This window comes from Zonotrichia leucophrys, chromosome 1A (genome assembly GCF_028769735.1).
Source record: "Zonotrichia leucophrys gambelii isolate GWCS_2022_RI chromosome 1A, RI_Zleu_2.0, whole genome shotgun sequence".
NCBI classification, from domain to species: domain Eukaryota; kingdom Metazoa; phylum Chordata; class Aves; order Passeriformes; family Passerellidae; genus Zonotrichia; species Zonotrichia leucophrys.
Genome location: NC_088170.1, coordinates 44,624,653 through 44,644,457, shown reverse-complemented (window position 1 = coordinate 44,644,457; position 19,805 = coordinate 44,624,653). Strand labels below are relative to the sequence as shown.

General features: G+C 40.2%; 2 protein-coding genes across 4 annotated transcripts; one reads left to right on the top strand and one right to left on the bottom strand.

The window, feature by feature from the left end:
• Positions 1 to 1,967: 1,967 nt before the first annotated feature.
• On the bottom strand, positions 1,968 to 11,251 carry DNAJB9 (DnaJ heat shock protein family (Hsp40) member B9). Of its 3 annotated transcripts, none has more exons than XM_064702636.1 (4): positions 11,183 to 11,245; positions 7,839 to 7,906; positions 7,280 to 7,507; positions 1,968 to 5,513 (listed from the first exon to the last, which is right to left on the bottom strand). In XM_064702636.1, the coding sequence occupies exons 3-4, from the start codon at positions 7,494 to 7,496 to the stop codon at positions 5,083 to 5,085; spliced, it is 648 nt and encodes a 215-aa protein (XP_064558706.1). In that variant the 5' UTR covers positions 7,497 to 7,507; positions 7,839 to 7,906; positions 11,183 to 11,245; the 3' UTR covers positions 1,968 to 5,082. The 3 variants fall into 3 exon arrangements, with proteins under 3 accessions (XP_064558706.1, XP_064558705.1, XP_064558707.1); XM_064702635.1 differs by having other exon boundaries at positions 7,839 to 7,909; positions 11,183 to 11,237; XM_064702637.1 differs by lacking the exon at positions 7,839 to 7,906 and having other exon boundaries at positions 11,183 to 11,251.
• A 149-nt stretch (positions 11,252 to 11,400) lies between these two features.
• Positions 11,401 to 17,624, top strand: THAP5 (THAP domain containing 5). Its single transcript, XM_064702634.1, has 3 exons — positions 11,401 to 11,583; positions 15,387 to 15,576; positions 16,208 to 17,624. Exons 1-3 carry the CDS (start codon positions 11,501 to 11,503, stop codon positions 17,141 to 17,143), a joined length of 1,209 nt encoding a protein of 402 aa, XP_064558704.1. The 5' UTR covers positions 11,401 to 11,500; the 3' UTR covers positions 17,144 to 17,624.
• Positions 17,625 to 19,805: the final 2,181 nt, after the last annotated feature.

Genomic DNA, 19,805 nt, shown 5'->3' with positions numbered 1-19,805 from the left:
ACAAGAGCATTCAGTGTGGAATTAGAAAAATCTTCATAAGACAGCAACACAAGTATAGCTTCAGGGTGTCTTGATGTATATTATTCAATATTCTATACTTCTGTTTCCTCTAAATCCAGCCTAACTATCTAGAGTAACAATAAGAGTCTCTGCTTTTGCTTCTGGCTACCATATGCACACTGGCCAGAATTCTTCAGCATAATACATGAAATGTTACAGCCCACCTAAGACATGTTCATGACTTCAGCTCTACTGAAGCTTTACTTCAGTGGTAAACACTTCCACCACACCAGCGCCACTGAGTCAACTGTCAGCACCCATTCCCAGCTGCCCATGGCTGGAGATCAGGTGTCAGGCTGAGCAAAGGTCTGCCAGACACCCCTCTCCCCTCATGGATGCCTTGGAGTGCAGCATCAGTTTTTGCCAGCCTAGAGAAACACACAACTCATACACAAGTCAACACAACCCCCAGCACGACCCCATCCCTTTTTTGGCAAACACACAAAAAAAAATGAACTAATACCAGAGTCATGTTTATTCCTTGGTGGACTGTCCCAGAAGAGCTGCTTGTACAAGACAGTCTGCCATCTCCACCCAGTGTCTGACAGCCTTGGCAGAATCCTGCAGCCATCCCTAGGGATCTGAGCATCTCCACACCATCTTTTGGTGCGACTGCAACCTCAGCAGGAACAACACAAGCAGTAACGTTCACTTCAGCGCCACTGTAGTTCATAAAACAGGTGCTGTTGAATCACACACCACTGCATAACAGGTAACGCCCCAAATTAAGCTCTGGAGTACATCACTTCAAAGCAGATTTGTTGGGCTTTGGTATTGGGTTTCTTTTATTATTGTGTCCATTTTTGGCTTGATTTTGGAAAAGTTTGTTGTTTTGAAAAACTTTTCAAAAAAAGGAACTGGAATCAAGGATGAGGCACAGCCATAGCCTAGAATTGATTCAGACCTGTACCAGGAGTGACTGACAGCCAAGGGATATCACAACTGCAAAGTGGCCTCCACAGAGCTGGTCTCTGCCCATTCCTGAGGAACAGGTGCCCACAGGACTGAAGCCAGCAGCACGGCTGTGTGAATCACTCACTATCCGAGGGCAGACCAGTCAGCCTCTGCCACAACAGCTGCCAGAGCCACACAATCCTCTGAAGAGCGTTTTATCCTGAAAGGAGCCCCATACATGGCACAGCCGATAAACTCTACATGTGGCTCTCAAGTCCAACAGACACTTCTAATGAGTCTTCAATTTACAAATAATTTTTAGAAATGCCTACATTCCTCACCATAAAAATATAATGCAGATCATACATTGTTTCCAACACTTTTAGTCCTCAAAATCTAGGCTTGCCTTATTAAGATGACAGTTTGCTTGGGTTCCAAGGATGATTCTAATGAGCAATGGCCAGATGAAACAAACCAAATCCCAAAAATTTCACACCCTCCACCTTTTAAAGATCAGACCCAGAAAACAAGAACTTTCAAGCAGCCTTGTGAATTAGCACAACAGCACCTGACCTTGCCTTCAGAACCTGTGATTCCCTGTGGCACTCCAAGCCTCCAGCACTGGCCACACTGCCCTCACGCCCCTCAGCAGGGCAGAGCACACACAGTGACCCATCAGCTCCAGGCAGAAGCTCTCAGCTCTTACAGCCACTGCTTCTCAGAAAAAAAGACTTTTGCACAGGCTTTTTTGCCTGCTTTGTTTAAAGGCATAATTTCTTAACTCCAAGCCATTCCAAACATGTCCAAAAAAATACAAATCAGGTGAAATTGACCAAATTTTTTTCAGCCTCACTCTCTTCTCCCTGACAACTCCACCACCTCATTCAGGGAAAATGCAGTAGTCAAAATGTTCCATAAAACACAAGCACCACATAAACCACCTCAATTTGGTTTCCCATCTATATCTTGAAGCAAAAGATAAAAAAAGAAAAGAAAAAAGACACATCACACCATTAATTTTCATGTGTTTAATGTAATGGCACTCTAATTAACTTTACAGTACTTTTATCTCCACTAGATATTGTGTTTCAAAAGTATAATGGGAGGAAAAACATAAAAAACCACTTTGATGATAGTTTTAAAAACTAAATCATTTGGAGTTACATATGCATAAATTACTTTCAAAAAATTGATCAGGATTTTATTTTTCACCCTTGTCTAACAAAAACTGATTTTGTTGAGTATTTTCATAAGATTTGAAGAGAGATCAAAAATGGCACTTAAGAAACTCTGAAGTCAGGGATGTCATAAGGTTATACCAGGACTTGCGCTGGAGCCTGCCATGAAGCAAACACTATAAATAGGGAAAGAATGTGCAAGAGCTCCGAATAAGTGAGAAGCACAACATGTTTTGCAAGCTTGTGTTCTGAGGGCCATGAAAGTGAAGACTATTGGCTGAGGAAAGCCTGCCCGAATTTCCCCAGCTAAGGCCTATTCCAAGTAAACCCATCAACCAGAGGGACAGCCATACACTGGTTTCTGCGGATTTGACCTTGGATCAACAACAAAAACAACCAGCAGGTGACTTGGAGAAGCCCATAGAAATAATAGACAGCATTTGTGTTTTTCCCATGACAAGTAATTAAGAGAAATAATATGAAAGCAAGTTAAATTAGACTAGGCAGAAGTTTTTTTAAGGTGGATAAGCTATAAAAACAGCAACATTACTGGTTTTCTTATCAGTTTCATACTTACTTACACTTTAAAGAGATCAGGAAAACACGTACACTTTGTACTAAGTTTGGAGCATTCTTAAAAGAGGGGAAACTAGTCCAGAAGCAGCCAGGACCCTTATTTTCACCCTTAAGTTTAGCCTGAAAGATTGTGGACTTTTATAGTCACTTAAATGACTTGAGTTTTGGGGGTGAAATGTGTTTCGTACAATTGATAGTGTTCGTTTTAGCTTTCACTCCCTTTAATTCAGAGTTCAGGAAGGGACCTAAGTGAATTGCTCATACTACTATTTCCTTTTTTTTTTTTTTAATTAAGAAAATATTCACTCAACTAAGAAAGGCATTAATATTTTACCTGTGCATCCCACTTCTAGAGTTGCCTCCCACCAAAGGACATTCACAAATACTCTCATGTTTAATACTTAATCTTTGTGAGAGAAAGTAATTCATAACTTCAAGTTAACAATTTGTTCACTTGGATGCCCATATGATATAAACTGGGCAGATAGTTTGATTCATGCACAGGACTAATGGAGTATGTAAAGAAAATAAATGCAGAAATCTACAGAAAAGTACAACTTTTGCTTGACTCATATATTAATTGTACAGAAGAAACAAAAATCTCTACTTACACAGAAAAGGGTGAAAAAAACAAACACACTCAATCCAGCACTTTTCTTACTGTAAGAATATTGCACATTCCGATAATGTTGCACAAATTACTGGCTTTTAATAAAAGACCATATATGAGGTATTAGTCTATTAATAAATAAAGAAGAACACGGAAAAGGAAAAGCACTTAATATAGCGCAACAATCCATTCCAAGGATTAGGAAATGAAAACAAGTGATAATATGTACACTGGAGGGGAAGGCCAAAGTTCCTTAACAAATAGGCAGCTTTCAATATCTATCCAAGAAGCAAAGGGTTAAACCTCTTAATAAAGATTTTAAGAAGTCAAAGCCTATTTAGAACACTGCTAGTTAAAATGCTTATTTTGCTCATGCAATCAACCTGAAAGGTAAACTCTTACTTCCCAGTTCTAAATGGACAACCAATTTAACAAACTGAACCTGTATGACTAGTCAAACAGAAGACACTAGTTAAACTAAGCTACAACAGAACTCTTTGATTGACATCAGCTGAAGTATTTGGGGATTTTGTTGTGCAGCATTTTCTGGTGGTTTTTTCTTCCTTTTTAGTTTTAAGTAGTTCATACTGGTTGTGAGTTTCCATGGTGCTAAAATCAATACCCATTAGTGCTGCCCTTATTAGAAGTTTCCAGCCCCACAAGGCATTGGACGAATACAAGGATTGTAATCTTCAGTTTTACTCTGCAGTTAGGCTAAGAATTTACCTCTCAAATCACAACACTGAAAAAATTCCTGCTGACAGGTAACAAATCTGCCAATCTAAACACTGTAGCTTTTACTAAGGCCCTTTCAGGAACACCATGAATCTGTAGACAAGCTTACCCTATTGAAGTTCCTAAGATCTCAGAGGGATATTTTAGTTCCAGAAAGTGAGTTACAAAAAGTACATGGCACACACATGGAAATATAGTAAGAATAAAACAAGAGTGTTTTGGGTGTGCCCTTCCAAATCTTGCCAGAGAGATATTTGTGTTGTGGAAGGAGGGGAAAAAAAAAACCACAACAAAAACTTTGTGTGCACACAAACTTACATACATGAATATCCCTGTGTCCCCTAAATAAGTCAAGGGTTATTCAAATCCTAAGATCATTTCAGGCCAATTCAGAAATGAAACTAATTCCCACATCACTCACAGTCTTCACATATTCCCTTGCTATTTTCCAACTTCAAAAAGCAAGGTTTTTACTAATACTTTTGCAATGCTAGAGAGAGTAACAAAGACCCAGGGAAGTTATATTTCTGCTGCTATTTTGTGTAAATTATGTAATTTGCACAGTAAATCTGTATCAGGTAAAAGCTGCAAGTGCAAAATTGGAAAGAAATTATTAAAAAAAAAGCAGCACATCAAAATTAAAGTATCTCCTCCGCTTCAATCCACACACAAGTAATTCAATCAGTCCTGAACTGGCTTACATGAAAAAAATTATATTACATTTCTGAAATGAAAAATATATATCTTGTGTTCAAATTCAGGGAAAGTGTTTACTAATCTGAAATATATATATAATTTTTTCTGTCACATGAGATTATTTCTCTCCCATTCTAAGTAGTTGTTGACACATTTACTTCCCAACAGCATGTTGTTTCTATTCTGAAGATTAATTTCATCTACAACTTCTTTATAGCAGTTTAAGTGTTTTTTAGAAAATACAGTTCAGAGAATTTCTTCCATGTTAGCACAAAACCAAAAAAGATTATGAAGATGTTGAGTAAAGAAGAAAAGTTTAGAAGAAAGGAAACATTATTGTCCAGAGCAGTCGGTGTATGTGGTAACCATGTTTCCTCGTCTCTGAGTGACAGTCCTGCAGTGCTTGCTGGATCCATGAAACCTGGCATCAGTTCGCACCGCGTGTCTGTGTGCATTTTCAAAGTCACTGAAGGAAAACATTTTTTCCATATTTTCAAACACATCATCAAACAGTCCACCTCCAAAAGAAAACTCTTGGAAAGAACGTCTTTGCCGGTTATGAGCCTCCCGATGGCCTCGGAAGTGATTTTCAAAGTGCTTTTTAGACCGCGAGTTTTGACTAAACAGGTCAAAGTCTTTGAAGAGATCATCAAAGTTGAAATTAAATGACTGATGGAATGGACTTCCACTACTTCCTCTTCCTCCATGACGACCAAGCTGATCATATTCTCTTCGTTTATTCTCATCTGACAATGTTTCGTATGCTATTTATGTTTAAAAAAAAAGAAGTTACAGTTCATTTCCATTCAAAACACCAGAAAAAAAGAAAACCTTGCACAAACACAAAGAACAGCAGCTTTCTCTCCCACTCTTCCTGAACCGAAGAAATTTTAAACAAGACTTTCATTCAATGCTCAAGCCTGATCAAGAGCTCTACATTTACTTACCTTTCTCCAAACCAAAATAAACTGCATCAAAATAGTTACTTACAATAACAAACACAGCTATATTATGAGGATAGGTTACATATAATACAACAGAGTTTAACTACCAATACATATTGGCATTTAGATTTGAAACAAAATAACAGTGAGAGGCGGTGATCAGAAAGCCTGAAGGAGGAAGGATGAGTCAGATGTTCTAAGGACCTGCTGCACTCCTATCACAGAAACACAGGGCAACATCGGCAAAGCTACTTGCCAGTCAGCAAGTTCCAGATACACCAGTTACAAGCAACAACATAAAAACTGAGGAAATAAAGAAAATTAATTTCACCATGTGTCAATTCTCCATTTTTCATAAGTTCACACAAGTTCAGCAATAAACCTAGATTTCACGACTGGATATACCCAAAATGAAATTAAGAGTTCCCTCCAATCTTTGGTTTAGAACTACAGCTACTGGTATTCCAAGGCAGAAACTCTGATAGAAAATACACCCATTCTGATAAGAAAATATTTTAAAAACTCATTTTCTTACCTGTCAAAGACTTTCAATTATTCTATATAATTCAATATTTAGGAGTTCCTACTTCCTCCTGTAGTAGGTGCTAACAACTGCAGTGAGTATCTAACGGGGCTGTCACTCCCTTTCATTATATCACTAACCACTTTTCTTTCAAAACAACTCTTCTGCAGACAAGAAGGTAAAAGCCAGATATCCCATTTAGCTTAGTTAAGGGAACTACACAAATAGACAGATGTTATACCTGAGTCTACAGGGAACAGAAGTGGGTATACCTTATTTTTCAGCAAGTCTTTATGCTCTTGATTATCCCCTTGCACCATTTTATCACACAATACTTTTAAGTGCTATATTTGTAGGATCACAGATAGTTCAAGTTAGATGTGACCTCAGTCTCTACTCTAACCTCCTGCTCAAAGTAGGGTCAGTTATGAGATCAGACTAGGTCAGTCAGCACTTTACCCAATCATTCCTCAAAAGTGCCAAGGCTGGAGACTGCACAACCTCTCTAGGTAATGTGTCCTAACACTGGCCTGTAGAACAGAATCACAGAATTGTTAAGACTGGAAAAGAACTCCAACATCCTCAAATCCAAACATCATCCTCAAGGTGAAAAAGTTTCTCCCTATAACCACTTGAACCTCTTGCACCTGTTGTCTATCGTATTTCCACCATGACCCACTGAAGCGCCCTGCTGTGTGTTTTCTAATAATCTCCCCACAGTTACTGCAAGGTTGCTGCTAGGCCCTCCTGAAGCCCTGGTAGTAATCCTGAGCCACATCTTATGAAACAGACCCTAGAGCTAAAGCTGTCCTACTACCAAGTATTTTTGTGAGAAGAATATGCTAAAAGCCATATAAGCAGAAATGCATAAACTGCGTAAAAGGCCTTCCTATGTGCAAGAACACAGAAACAACTCAGATTTTGATGCTTGATATCTGACAGCAGTTAAGTGGAATTCAGAAAAAAAAAATGCTTTATACCTCTTATCCGGTAAAAACAAAATGCACTTGGGTTATAGATAAAAGACACGTATCAAATTATGACCATAGATAGTATATATTACCTTCAGCAATTTCTCTAAATTTCGCTTCTGCTCCAGGACTCTTATTTTTGTCAGGGTGGTATTTCATAGCCAGCTTGTGAAATGCCTTCTTAATCTGGCGGTCAGATGCGTTTTTTGGAACTCCTAAGATATCATAATAGCTCTCTGTAGCCAGAATTAATTCCGTTATCATTAAAATGCAGAGAGCAAATGTGAAGACCGATTGTGTAGTGGCCATTTCTCCAGTTCCTAAAAAGAAAAGGAAATATACTTGAAGAACAAGTTGTTTTACATTCCACAACAAGTTAGTTACAGCTGTAGGCTGGCAGAGGAAGACCAGCGTGTTACAGGAGTCAGTGCCAGACTTGTAAGCACACTGCTTTACACCTGTCAAACTCCATTACACAATTTTCACATTCACAAAACACGTAAGGAAAATACTGCAAAGCGACATTTCATGTACAGAACAACCACTTTAGCGTTTGTCTTTGTTTTACATTTCACTGATCGTTGTCATACAAAGTTGCAAAAGTAAATACACAGCACATTTCATTGCATCTAACATTTCACACTGCCATACCTGAACTAGCTGTACATTAATCTTGAGTTCTAGGACCCCAAACAGAGTAGCTCCGACCAGTAGTGACCCTGCTGGAAGAGCAAGTGACTGATTAGCTGGTGCAACAACAGGAGCATGAAAATACAACTGGCCTGGAGATGACTGTGAGGTGCAGGAACACAAGACTATCAGACACTCGTGCTCAGCTTCAGTTTGTTTAACCCACCTAAGGTGAACATGATAAAGAGCAACTCATTCACTTCCAGAGTTCAGCCAAGTAAAGCACGCTTTCCTCTATTTAACAACAGGCTGGCTTAGCTCATCTGCATATCAGATTGCTTTATAAAGGAAAACACCTACCATATCTTTGATACCAAAGAATTCATCTGATAAACAGCACTGCATAGAAAGGTTTGCATATGAAACCCTCAGTGTAAGAACTGAAAGCAAAAAAAGGTCTTTTATACAAGACAAGTATCTTCAACAATAATTAAAAGCTGTAATTCTTTTTCAACAACTCATCTGTCAAAAAAATATATTTTGAAACAAATATATGAGAACTTAGGGGAAAACTGTGGCATATGTAATGACTTAAAGAAAGTTCCACATAGCCACATGATGTCTCATGATTTCCATGAAGGACAGAGTGAGCTGTTCCTACTAGAAGATGAGGACAGACAATATGCCTGTGCATATTACATTTAAAACACAGAGTGCAGAAGGGCAAACACAGAGTGCATTCAAAGACAGAATGCTGGCTGAGACCTGACCAGAAGGATGTACAACAAGACCCTGAACATTCCAGATGTATCATGTCTCCCCCACCAGATTACACTGATTTAAATGTACTGTAAGAACAACTCAGAGACGATTGCTGTTACTTTCCTGAAAGCTGAATAAACAAACTTACAGTCTGAGCACCATTAAAGTCAGAAAACTTTTTTTAGCCAGCATGGGACCCAAAATTTGTCAGGCAGAATTCAAAACCTTTGAATACCTAATACATATGAAAATGAAACATTTATGTGAAAGTCAACTCCCTCTAAACAAAATAAAAAAGCAAGAACCAAAACTGGAAAAAAGAATACCATTTCCAACAGGCAAGTCAGGGGGCTAAAATGAATGCTGTGAGACAAGAGCAAAACGCCTGCAAGATTAATCTACCCATGCCCTCTTAAGCATTTATTTGGCCAGCAGCCTGAATGATATCAAGTGTTAAGGGGCAGCAGTTGAAACAAATTGTATTTTGATCAGTGCACTTAGATACCAAATGGATAGTTTGTTCCAGTATTCTCCATGCACAATATCAGACATATTTTTAGTACCAAGTTTTCCCACATACCTTCTCTCACCACTTCACTAACCTGAAATTTTATGACTTGGGCACTAAGAACCACACGCATGTACATCCTTCCATGCTTTAAGGGCTTTCTTCCTGTTTGTGCTTTAGAGATGCAGACTTATGTGTTCATCTCACACACGTGATTGTTTTAATTTACTTCATTAGCCCACACCTGCATCATGTTTGCATAATCACTGCTGCACTCTCCTAAGGTCCACCATCCTGCTTCTGCTACTGAACACTGAAAAGAGCTAAAAGGAACAGCTCACGTCCTCCTTAAGAAAGAGCATACCCCTCTTTCATAACTCATGAGAGCTGGAGATCATCAAGTTAGTCCTTCAGGTTTTCTGCTCTGGCTCACCATCTCGACTTGTATTAATTCTGACAACAAAACACACCTGAATTTTTCTTTTCTTACAGCTCTTTACATTAGGAGTTCTGTAATGAAGTTCTTTGCTATATTTGACTTCTACAGCATAGTAAAAAACGGGACTTAAGTTACACAATTTTTTAAACTAGCAAACACAGATTTAATGCTGCCCTTGAACAAATCAATCAAACTCAAATTTAAGAATAAGATGTAAATAAAAACCAAATACAAATAAAACTCCAGTATAAGGAGCATTTTAAACTTCACAGGGTTATCAGAGAGGGCAAGTCTTATATTTAGATACTGTCAATTATTCAATTTACTTTTTAGAAAACACTTATTTTATCTGCTGTTAGTATCTTAGCGTTGCTACTGCCAACGACTTCAGCCTTGCCACTCCAAACTATTTTTACAATCTCTTTCAAAATAAAGTCTCTTAAATACTTTTTTTGCTTACATCTCTTCATCCTGTGTTTCTCAATCAAAAAGGGACATGTAAGTTGCACTTTCTAGGTCATACACTGCAGCTACTTAAAGCACATTCCAGAATTCAATGAATTCTGTACACATTAAGCTCAGGCAATAATGAACCCTTCTAATAATTATCTACGTACTTGATTTAAGTAAATATATCAATGAAGTAAGAGATCTTATGCCATATAATAATTATTTAATTCTGTGGGGTGAGCAGCTACAGATCTCAACTACTATTCACTTTTGCATAAAAAGTGCACTGTCTAATGTTTATCCAAAGTACTGCAGAGGCAATAACAATGGGTTCTTCATTAGTTTATCAACATTTATCAACACCTGCACAATTACGCAAAGTTTGAGGATGATGTACCTAGAATAAAACCTGTCAGATTCAGAAAAGAAGCTACTTCATCTTGCAAAGCAAATATCCTATTCCATCCTTCTTTGAAAGTAGTTAACCAAAATCTTAGATAAATGCTTATATTCAAAGTCTCACGTACTCAGAAAACACGGAGCATCACTAGAGTTCTGCTACTGCTTTCATTACAGAATTGCGATACACTAACCTGTGGAATGCTCACGTTCTGCAATTATTTCTGCAAGCAATTTTCTAATAGTAATAAAGTTACCGAGGTCTTCCCTCGGCTCTCCTACCACGACTAATGTGATGAGTAAGCAAGTCTTCCAGTTCTCAAGCAGCTACGGGCAAGTCTGTCAAACGGAGGGGCTCATACTTGTCTTGGTCTCTCCTATACTGACTCGAAAGCAAATAGAGAAGAAGGTTCCTGAATCTTGCCCTGGAGCACAGGGAAACGAAGGAATCGACCTGACACCACCCTGCCTATGCAGACCCCAGAAGTCCTCGGTGGAGCCGGACCGCACCATCGGGTGGGGCCAGGCCAGAGCTGGGCAGCCGCTAACAGCCACATTCAGCGACGCTGTCCCACTCCAGTGCAGCCAGGCTGGGAAACACCAGGGCAGCGCAGCCCGGGGAGGCCTAAATTCCAAACGAAAGCTCCGCACGGCGCCTCAGCGGCCCCGCTCTGCGCTCCCCCGCTGCCCCCAAGCTTCCCAGCGCCCCCCTCCCGACTCGTCTGCGTTCGCCTTCACTCCACCCACTTCAGCAACCTTCCATGTTCTCGCAGCCCTCACCCAGCGGCCCTTCCCCGCCGTGCTCACCTCAGCGCCAGCTCCGCGTCCCCGCCGCCCCTCAGCGCCACCGCCGTCGTTCCCGCCCGCCCGCGCCCGGCGCTCGCGCAGTCCAGCCCCCCGCCGTTCCTACACGAAGCGCTGCGCCATTGGTCGCTGGGGCGCACGTGACGCGGTGCACGCGGCAGGTCGCAACCTCGGCGCCGCCGCCACCCGCCGCTGGGGGCGCTGTGGGGAGGCGGCACCGCCCCCGGCCTGCCCAGCTCGGCCCGGCCCGGCCCGGCCCGGCCCGGCCCGGCCCGGCCCAACTCAGCTCGGCTGGGCTCGGCCCGGCCCGGGGTTGCCGCCATGCCGCGGTACTGCGCCGCCACCCGCTGCAAGAACCGCGGCGGCCAGAGCGCCAAGGACAAGCGCAAGCTCAGCTTCTACCCGTGAGTGGGCGCGGAGTGGGGCAGGGCCTGGGCGAGCGCTGGCCGTGGCGGCGGTAGGGAGCCCCACCGCGGAAGTCAATGGCCGAAAGACTCATTGCCACGGGTGGACCACGCTGGTGGTCGCCTTGGAACCCCGCCTGCTCCCGGGGGGCTGGAGGGAAAGGACGCTGACCCCTGGGGGAAGGGAAGGTGTAGGAATAAAGAGCGGACCGCTGAGGTGCAATTGCACGCACCGTCCCTCGCACAGGACAGACGGACAGACGGAACTTGGGGGAGGGGGCGATGGCACGGCAGCGTCTGAGGACTCTGGAATAGGTGCAGAGGGTCCGTGAAGTGAAGAGCAAGGAGATTCGACTGAAAAATAGAACTTGCACTTCTGACTCTCTTTCGCTGCTGCCTCTGTGGAAGCGATGTTCCAGCAGGGCAGTCACTAGGGGAGGCTTGATGGTGAAATGCCTTGTGTATTACGGTTTATATGCCAGGAGAAGGGCCCGGAAGAGTGAGCTAGTAAACATAAAATTATTCCTTAACATCAAACTTTGCCACTAGAATTACTACCTTACCTGTGCTGTGAACAGAGGCGTTGCTGGTTGTTTGGAAGCAGCTGAGTTAGCTGGAATTTAGCTGCTTCGGTTGCCAAAACCAGTTTATGGTGGCTCATTGTGCTGTGCAGACTCTGCATGGAGCAGTCGCCATCCCAGGCCTGCAGTAACCTCTGTCCTGTTGTGGTTACGTGGCTGTCTCTTCCCAGGATGGTGAGTTATAAACAGTATTTGACAATCCTGAGAGAAGCACAGTGCAGGTAACTACATATTAATGTATTTGTGTAGAATAAAAGTATGGACCTGTTTGTCGCTTAACCGAACTTAAGCAAAATTTGAAAAATAAATTTCACAATTAGCCTCAAAATCTGTTTTGGTAAAATTTATACCCCAAACTAGGTTTCCTTTCAGTGTCTGATTAGTCATAGTTATTCCAATATCAGGAAGGCTGTGTGGGAAGACCTACAGGAAGACTACTTTGAAAGAAATTTTATTTTAGATTGAAGGAAAGCTTATTTCCCTGGCACATTTCTAACATGGAATGCATCATAAAACAATGAGGAAAATAATTTATTTTCCCTTATGCTTTAGAGAGCATGCATGTCATGTCGATAATCAAAACAAGTTTGAGCACTGAGACATGTACACATACATATTCAAATGTATGGCATCAGTATGGAGATGGTTGCCAAAACTTAGCTGGTTTATCTAGCCTTTGAGTTGTGCTCCATTCTGAGTTTCATGATCCTGTAGAAGGGGTGCTGAGATTTGATTTATAGATTGCTCTTGCCTTATACTAGTGACTGCTGCTGACATGAATTGCAAGTTTTATTCCCTTGCCTCTTACCGCCACTGAAGTCCTCTGCTGCTCTGTGGCTGGGGTCTGAGCCCCTTCCAAACCCTTTGTCACCTAATCTCAACTGGCCTGACTGCTCTTCTTTGTTTTATTTCTTCACATCTTTGACTTGTGTAGTGATGGCAGCTGCTAAATAAATTCTGTCCACTTCCTCTTTCCAGTTCCCCTTTTTTTGTGTCTTGTTTATGCTAGAGAACAGATTCTGTTGATTAGTGAGGAGTTGAAGCATGAGCAGATTTTAGCAAAGTTGCCTTTAAGCTAAAATAACTTTCACTATCAGACCCTTCTCTTGCTACAGATTATTTTATTTTCCATCTGAAGCTGGTTGAGTCTGGGTAGAACAGTGGGTCCTGTGTTGTGAGGGTAACTGCAGTGGGAGCAAGTGCTCTCAAGGCCTGCTTGGAGAGGGTGTGAGTCATGACATGACCTTCAATGAAAGGAAGCCATCGTCTTCCTGGGAGACTTTTCTGGGCCTCTGTAGTGACAGCCAGGCTAAGCTGTGTTACCGAGGAGCATGCTCTGTCATACCTGCAGTGCTGGCACTGGGTGTACATGATCTAAGCAGACAGGATTTGAAAAGCCTGAACCTTTAACTTGTTCTTCAGAGGTTACTGTGTTCTTATTCCTTGCATTATTCCTTGCATTCCTGCAGATACGCAGAGCTGGGTGCATCAAATGCCTGCTCTGTTTCCTTGGTAATTTGAAGACTTACAGGGCAAGAAATTCAAAAGATTGGGGAAGGGGTAAAGACATGCACCTTTGTGCTGTGAATTTCAGCACTCTTTCTCTCAAAATCACCTGAGTTTGCAGTTTTGGAACACAGGGCCTGTGTAAGAGTCTGCTGCTATGTGTGGCTTTTGGAGGAAACCTGCAGCTTCTGGGATTTTAGAGTGGGATAACAGAAGAAAAAATTTTTGCTTTGTAATTATTGTTGCTCACGATGCTCAGGAATATTGATTTCTAAACAGTAGTCACTTCACAGTGCTCAGAATTCAATTTATAGTTTGAATGACACTTATGTATCATATGTGGTTATATGCTAGAGTTAAAGTAAAATTGATATACACCAGAGAAACATTTCAAGTACATTTCAAATACCCTGATACCTGACTGAGAAGAGGTGAGAGACAAGAGTGGTCTGAATGTTCATGTTCCTGTTACCATCACTTCTTGACTGTGCATGCATCATAATAAGCTTTTAATTTCCCTTTCATTTGTGTATTGCCTGTCATTAAGTAAATTACATGTTGTCACACATGTCATACATTTTAATTTAGTTCTCTTTCTGATGTCTGACCATTTGCATGTATTTTTAAAGTCAATTTTTTTTTTAATGAGGGTGTATACTCATAATTTGCCTTTTCAGGTAGGTTAGATGATTGAAAAGTTAATTCTAAACTATAAAATATGATGTGGGCTCCTAACATTATGAGAAAGTTTAATTGCTGAAACACAAAATATAGAAATGCTTTGCATTTGCTTGCATTTACTTTTTGAACAAAATTTCAAACCTGTATTGGAAATATTTACGTTGCCAGATTATCTGATAATCCAGAGAGGAGCATGTATTAGGAGGTACTCTGTTAAACAGAAATTACTAGTTGTGTCTAGAAAGACAAATAAGCCTGAGAAATACTATTAATAAAATGAGGACCAGTCTTAACTTTGTTTAAATTATGTCTCAGTATTTCACCTCCCTTCAGCAGAACTGCTTTCTGAGCAAGTGTTGCAGGATCAAGCCTTTCAAAACATCTTGGCCATGGATTCTGAAATCCTTAGCTACTAGAAATCAGAAATTCTGCTTCTGAATTCCAGAGCAAATACCCAACTAGAAATAATGTATATAATGATTGGATTAACATGTACATGACATCCAGATAAGCATTTAATACTTAAAATTTTTGAAAAAAATTTATTGTAATCTTTTCTAAAGGAAGGCTACCTTCTAATATTCTTATTTAAAACAAAGAAAGACAACAATAACAGGGGGTTTTGTATATTTTCTTGTTTGTCTTTTTGGCTGCTTTAAAAAGATTCTTTTTGATGATGGAGAGAGATGGGAAGACTGACTTGGTGATCAGAATCCCATTTTATTGTGGGGTACAAGCACTTATATACTGTTTTAGGGAGACTAGTAATGTATACTACAATGATTAGGTAAGAATCACATGCACAAACTTATGCATATAGCAACATCTCTTGCTTGCAGAGTTTAATAGGATTTTCTTTTTCCGGTAAACCTGTCTGATTAAATCTTCTTTCTAGATCTAATTTCTTTCTAGATCTAATTTCTTCTATCTAGATCTAATTTTCAAAGTTCCATTTGCTTTAGCAAGGCATTTTGTCTATCAATTCTCTTATGTTAATAAGGTCCAAAGTACTCTCTGTCTCGTGCTCCCCAACAGATTCCCACTTCATGACAAAGAGAGACTGGAGAAGTGGTTGCGGAACATGAAGCGGGATTCCTGGACTCCAAGCAAGCACCAGCTCCTCTGCAGTGACCATTTCACCCCCGATTCCCTGGACGTGCGGTGGGGAATACGCTACTTGAAAAGCACCGCTGTGCCAACCATTTTCTCTTCCCCAGATGATGAGGTCATCTATTTCTGTCCTTTTTTTTTGTTTTGTAGTATGAAGCTAACCAACTGTTGATGTTATGCACATTGTCTAATCTGTCAGATAATTATATTTTATTTAAAAAAATAGAATTCCTGTCCATCAGTACAGTTTGTCAACACAAAGCATGTGTATGTGATTCCATAATGTAAAGGAAGAACAACTTCCCCTAGTTTGATTGGAGGTTCAATATCTTTTTTTAACTGGAGATTGCAGAAGCATTTACTATGGAAAATGTTAAATTTCTTATGAGAATAATTACTGTATCTCATATCCAAATTCCCTAGTTTGAAAGAATCCCACAATAAATCAAATAAAAAACTCCACAGTAAAAAAAAACAAAAAAAAACAACCAAAACTAGAAACCCAAACACTACCATTGCTTTTACAGCTTTAAAATAGTATTTTTAAATGTAGAGCCTGAAGCAAAGTTGTGAAAGATGCTTACATGAATTCTTGGGCCTCTGATGTAATTTTTAAGCAGTGCTCATCTAAGTTAGTCCTTTTGCAATATAGTGCTATGAAATGAGATCTGCATATTTTTTTAATACTCCGTGATTTTTTTTATAAGGTGATGATTTTCTTGTTTGGTTTTTTTTGTCTCCTCTAGGAAAAAGATTCTTCTCAAAACAGTTCACAGCAGGTACAGAAAAAAGACCAGGAAGAAACAAATGTTGTGTCAGAGAAAGAGTCTGTACCACTTGAACCTTGTACACCAAAGAAAAATTCTATAATTGCACAAAATGTAGAGGAAAAAGCAGAAGTGGTTTGCTCAACTGCACTGAGTGAACCTTTACAAATTCAAAACTTGAACCTTCCACATGAAGGTGGCTTTCAGGCAGACCATGTCATCCTTGACAGTTCATCTAGGCAGTACCTACATCAGCCTAATCCTATTCTAATGACAGCAGCAGTCCAGGGCATGGAGGCTACCGGTGTTCATACTTCTATAGAGGATTCAGGGGGTTGTACAGCTACAGTCCTGCAATTTACAGACTCTGACTGCTTGAATTCATCTCTGAAACTGGACAGTGCTTTAGGGTTGGTTACTGAATATGCAGTTGAGAATTCTGTCCCTCACGTGGTCTGTTCTGAAGTGCAGACAAGTGAAGATGCAGTTTTACTGAGTACAGTCACACAAACTATTGAACAGTTCAGTGGAACTGAAGAGTCTGTCATTGCTATTATTATGCCAGCTGAGAGTCCTGAAGAGCCTGAAACAGTAAATACTTCTTGTCTGCCTGTTAAGGAAGAGTTTCTTGACACAGAGGAGACAGAAGTGATTGGATATGATGGAAATGAAATACTGCAGACTGAGCATTCATACTGCAGACAAGACATAGACAGAGATCACCTTTGGCAAAAAATTTCAAAACTCCACTCTAAGATAACTTTACTTGAAATGCAAGAGGTAAAAACTTTGGGGAGACTCAGGTCCTTGGAAGCTCTTATTAGACAATTGAAGCAAGAAAACCTGCTTTCTGAAGAAAAGCTGAAGTTGGTAGAAAACTACTTTACAACACTTGAAGTGACTGTGATACAGTAAAGGCTTTCAGTTGATGGTTCCCAAATATCTTTTTAACCTCTTTGACTGTACTTTTGGACAAATTAACTTTTTTCCAGTTGTGGTGTTTTAAACATCTAATGAAAATCATGTGAATAGCATTCTTTAAAATGTTACATCAAACAAAGCTAAGTGGTAGAATGTTGTCTGTACAACATGACTGGCAAGTAAAATTAAAAAAACAACCCAAATTGGGCAAAGTTTCCTTAAATGTGTGAATCAAGTCAGTAAAAGATAATTTAACCCTTTCTTAGCTGCAGGCTTCTCTGAAACATGCAATGCCTGCATTGGGGACAGCAGTAGAATGGACAGAATAAGCATACAGGATGAACAATTATGTATGTACATTGTCATATGCATTGTCCAGTGAGGTCAAAATTGCTCTTTAGTTTTCTGTTCCTATAACAATTCTTCTGATAGTTTTTTGTATGCTTTGATTTTATTAAAATTGTTTCTGCATAAAGGGTGTTTTCTTTCCTTTGTTTCTAGAAACAAATTCTTATGAGAAAAAATTCTCATAAGAATACGGTTCCACTGGACAGGCCCATCTCTTTTTTAATTTTTTTTTTGTTATGATTCAGCTCAAGTGGAAAGCAATCTTAATCACAGATGTATTTGCTAGTTAGTAAAAGGGAAAGCTCTATTTAGTGAGTGCTGTCTGCACTGATCCTGTTCCAGCCTACAGCTTGGTAATGCAGATACCCTTAATAATACACTGAAGGAAACAATGTTTTGCAGAGCAGGTTGCTAGTGAAAGTAGCAGAATTTTACTTTGCAAGAAACAGAATTACAAAACTAGAAATTTACTCCCTTTTCCCGATTTTATTAACTATTTCTGGGGCATGGGTTGTCACTATAGTAGACAGATACCATAATTCATTTCAAGGAAAATCATTTGCTTAAATACCTTCTGCTTATTCTGTCTGTGTGCCTTGCTGTATGTTCTAGTACAGTGAAAAAGTCCTAGATTGTCTGGTTACTGACTTGGCATCGTAGCTGTGCTGGGTGATCCTTGTTACACCCCTTCCAGCTGTACTCTTGTAGTGTATTATATTCTACAACCATTAGACTGCTTGAGAATAGTTTTCGTTATTCAAAATGGTGTCATCCCCACCACCTTAAGTTCAGTCTAGGATTGAAGCAAATGGTTCCTTTTCAATATTATTTATATTGTCTTTTACACACTTTATAAACTGTTCATAAGGAATTGAGAATCAGTTCACACTAGCTACAAAGCTGTACTCCAACTACATAATAAGTTCCAATTTCAAAATTTTTGAGACTTGGGGTATCTTGAAGTGCAGAAGTTGGGCTGCTAAAGCACAGTGCTGTAGGAGGTTAGTCTGCATTAGTAACCCCTGGATTAGGCTTGCTTTGTCCTGCAACTCCTTAACTTCTTTCAGCTTGAAGCACAGGCTGTTCTTGGTAAAATTGCCAAAGGACAAAGGTCCCTTACAATATGGTGAGTTATTTACCATGTCTCTGACTCACTCATTTTGCCCTCCCTGGAACAAGAGAACATTCCTGTTCTGCCTTGTGTGCTATGAAATCACAAGGGGTATCCTGTGTACTGTGGAAACATTGCTGCTATTTCTGATCCCGTCTCGGGAACATTGTCCAGGTGGTGTCTCTGAACTGCACATTTTGTAATGTTTTACAAAGTAAGAGATCTTTCTAAGTGATTTACAAAATGCTATATGAAACTCCTAAATTATTTGGCAATTTTAGAAGTCTCATGAATATACTACAAACCCTTTGCTAATGCTGTATATTTTAAGACTGACAACTCATTTCAAAAGTTTACTGTAGTCATTAAATGGCAGGGAGAACTCAGACATGGCAAAAGAGTTGCAATACCATGAGCTCTTGTCTCAGCAAAGCTCTATTCCCACCAAAATTTGTGGGGTTTAACATGGGATTTTTATTGCTGATATACTTCTGCTTTTACTAGTGGCTTACAATATTAAAATTGAGAATACTGTTCATGGCATAGATTTCTTTAAACATGGGGGGAAATCAAAAATGCCCAATTTCCCTTTCTTTTATGGAGTTTCTTGAGTTGACTTTGGCTGGATGCCAAGTGCCCACTAAGCTATTCTATCTCTCTCAGCTGGACAGAGGAGAGAAAACAAGATGGAAAACAACTCATAGGTTGAGATAAGGCAGTTTACTAAAGCAAAAGCAAATGTTGACAGACACACAAGCAAAGAGAGAGAAAAAGAAGGGTTAACTCTCTGCTTCATATTGGCAATGACATTCAGCCACTTCCCAGGAAGCAGTGCTTCAGCACGCATAGGGGTTGCTCCAAAAGACAAATACTGTGAATAACAAATTCCTCCCCTTCTCTTCCTTCCCTTAGCTTTTATATGTGAGCTGACACCATATGGTATGGAATATCCCTTTGGACTACTTGGGTCAGCTGTCCTGGTTGTGTCCCATCCTGGGATCATGCCCACCCCTGGCCAGGAACCCGGGGAGACTGTGCTGATGCTGTGCCAGCTCTGCTCACTGCAGCCAAAACACTGCTGTGTTACCAGCACCTTTGCAACTACCAGTGCACAGTGCAGCACTGTGAGGGCTGCTCTGGAGAAATGAACTTTGTCTCAGTCCTAGATTATAGGCAGAAAAACTCAGTAACTCAACA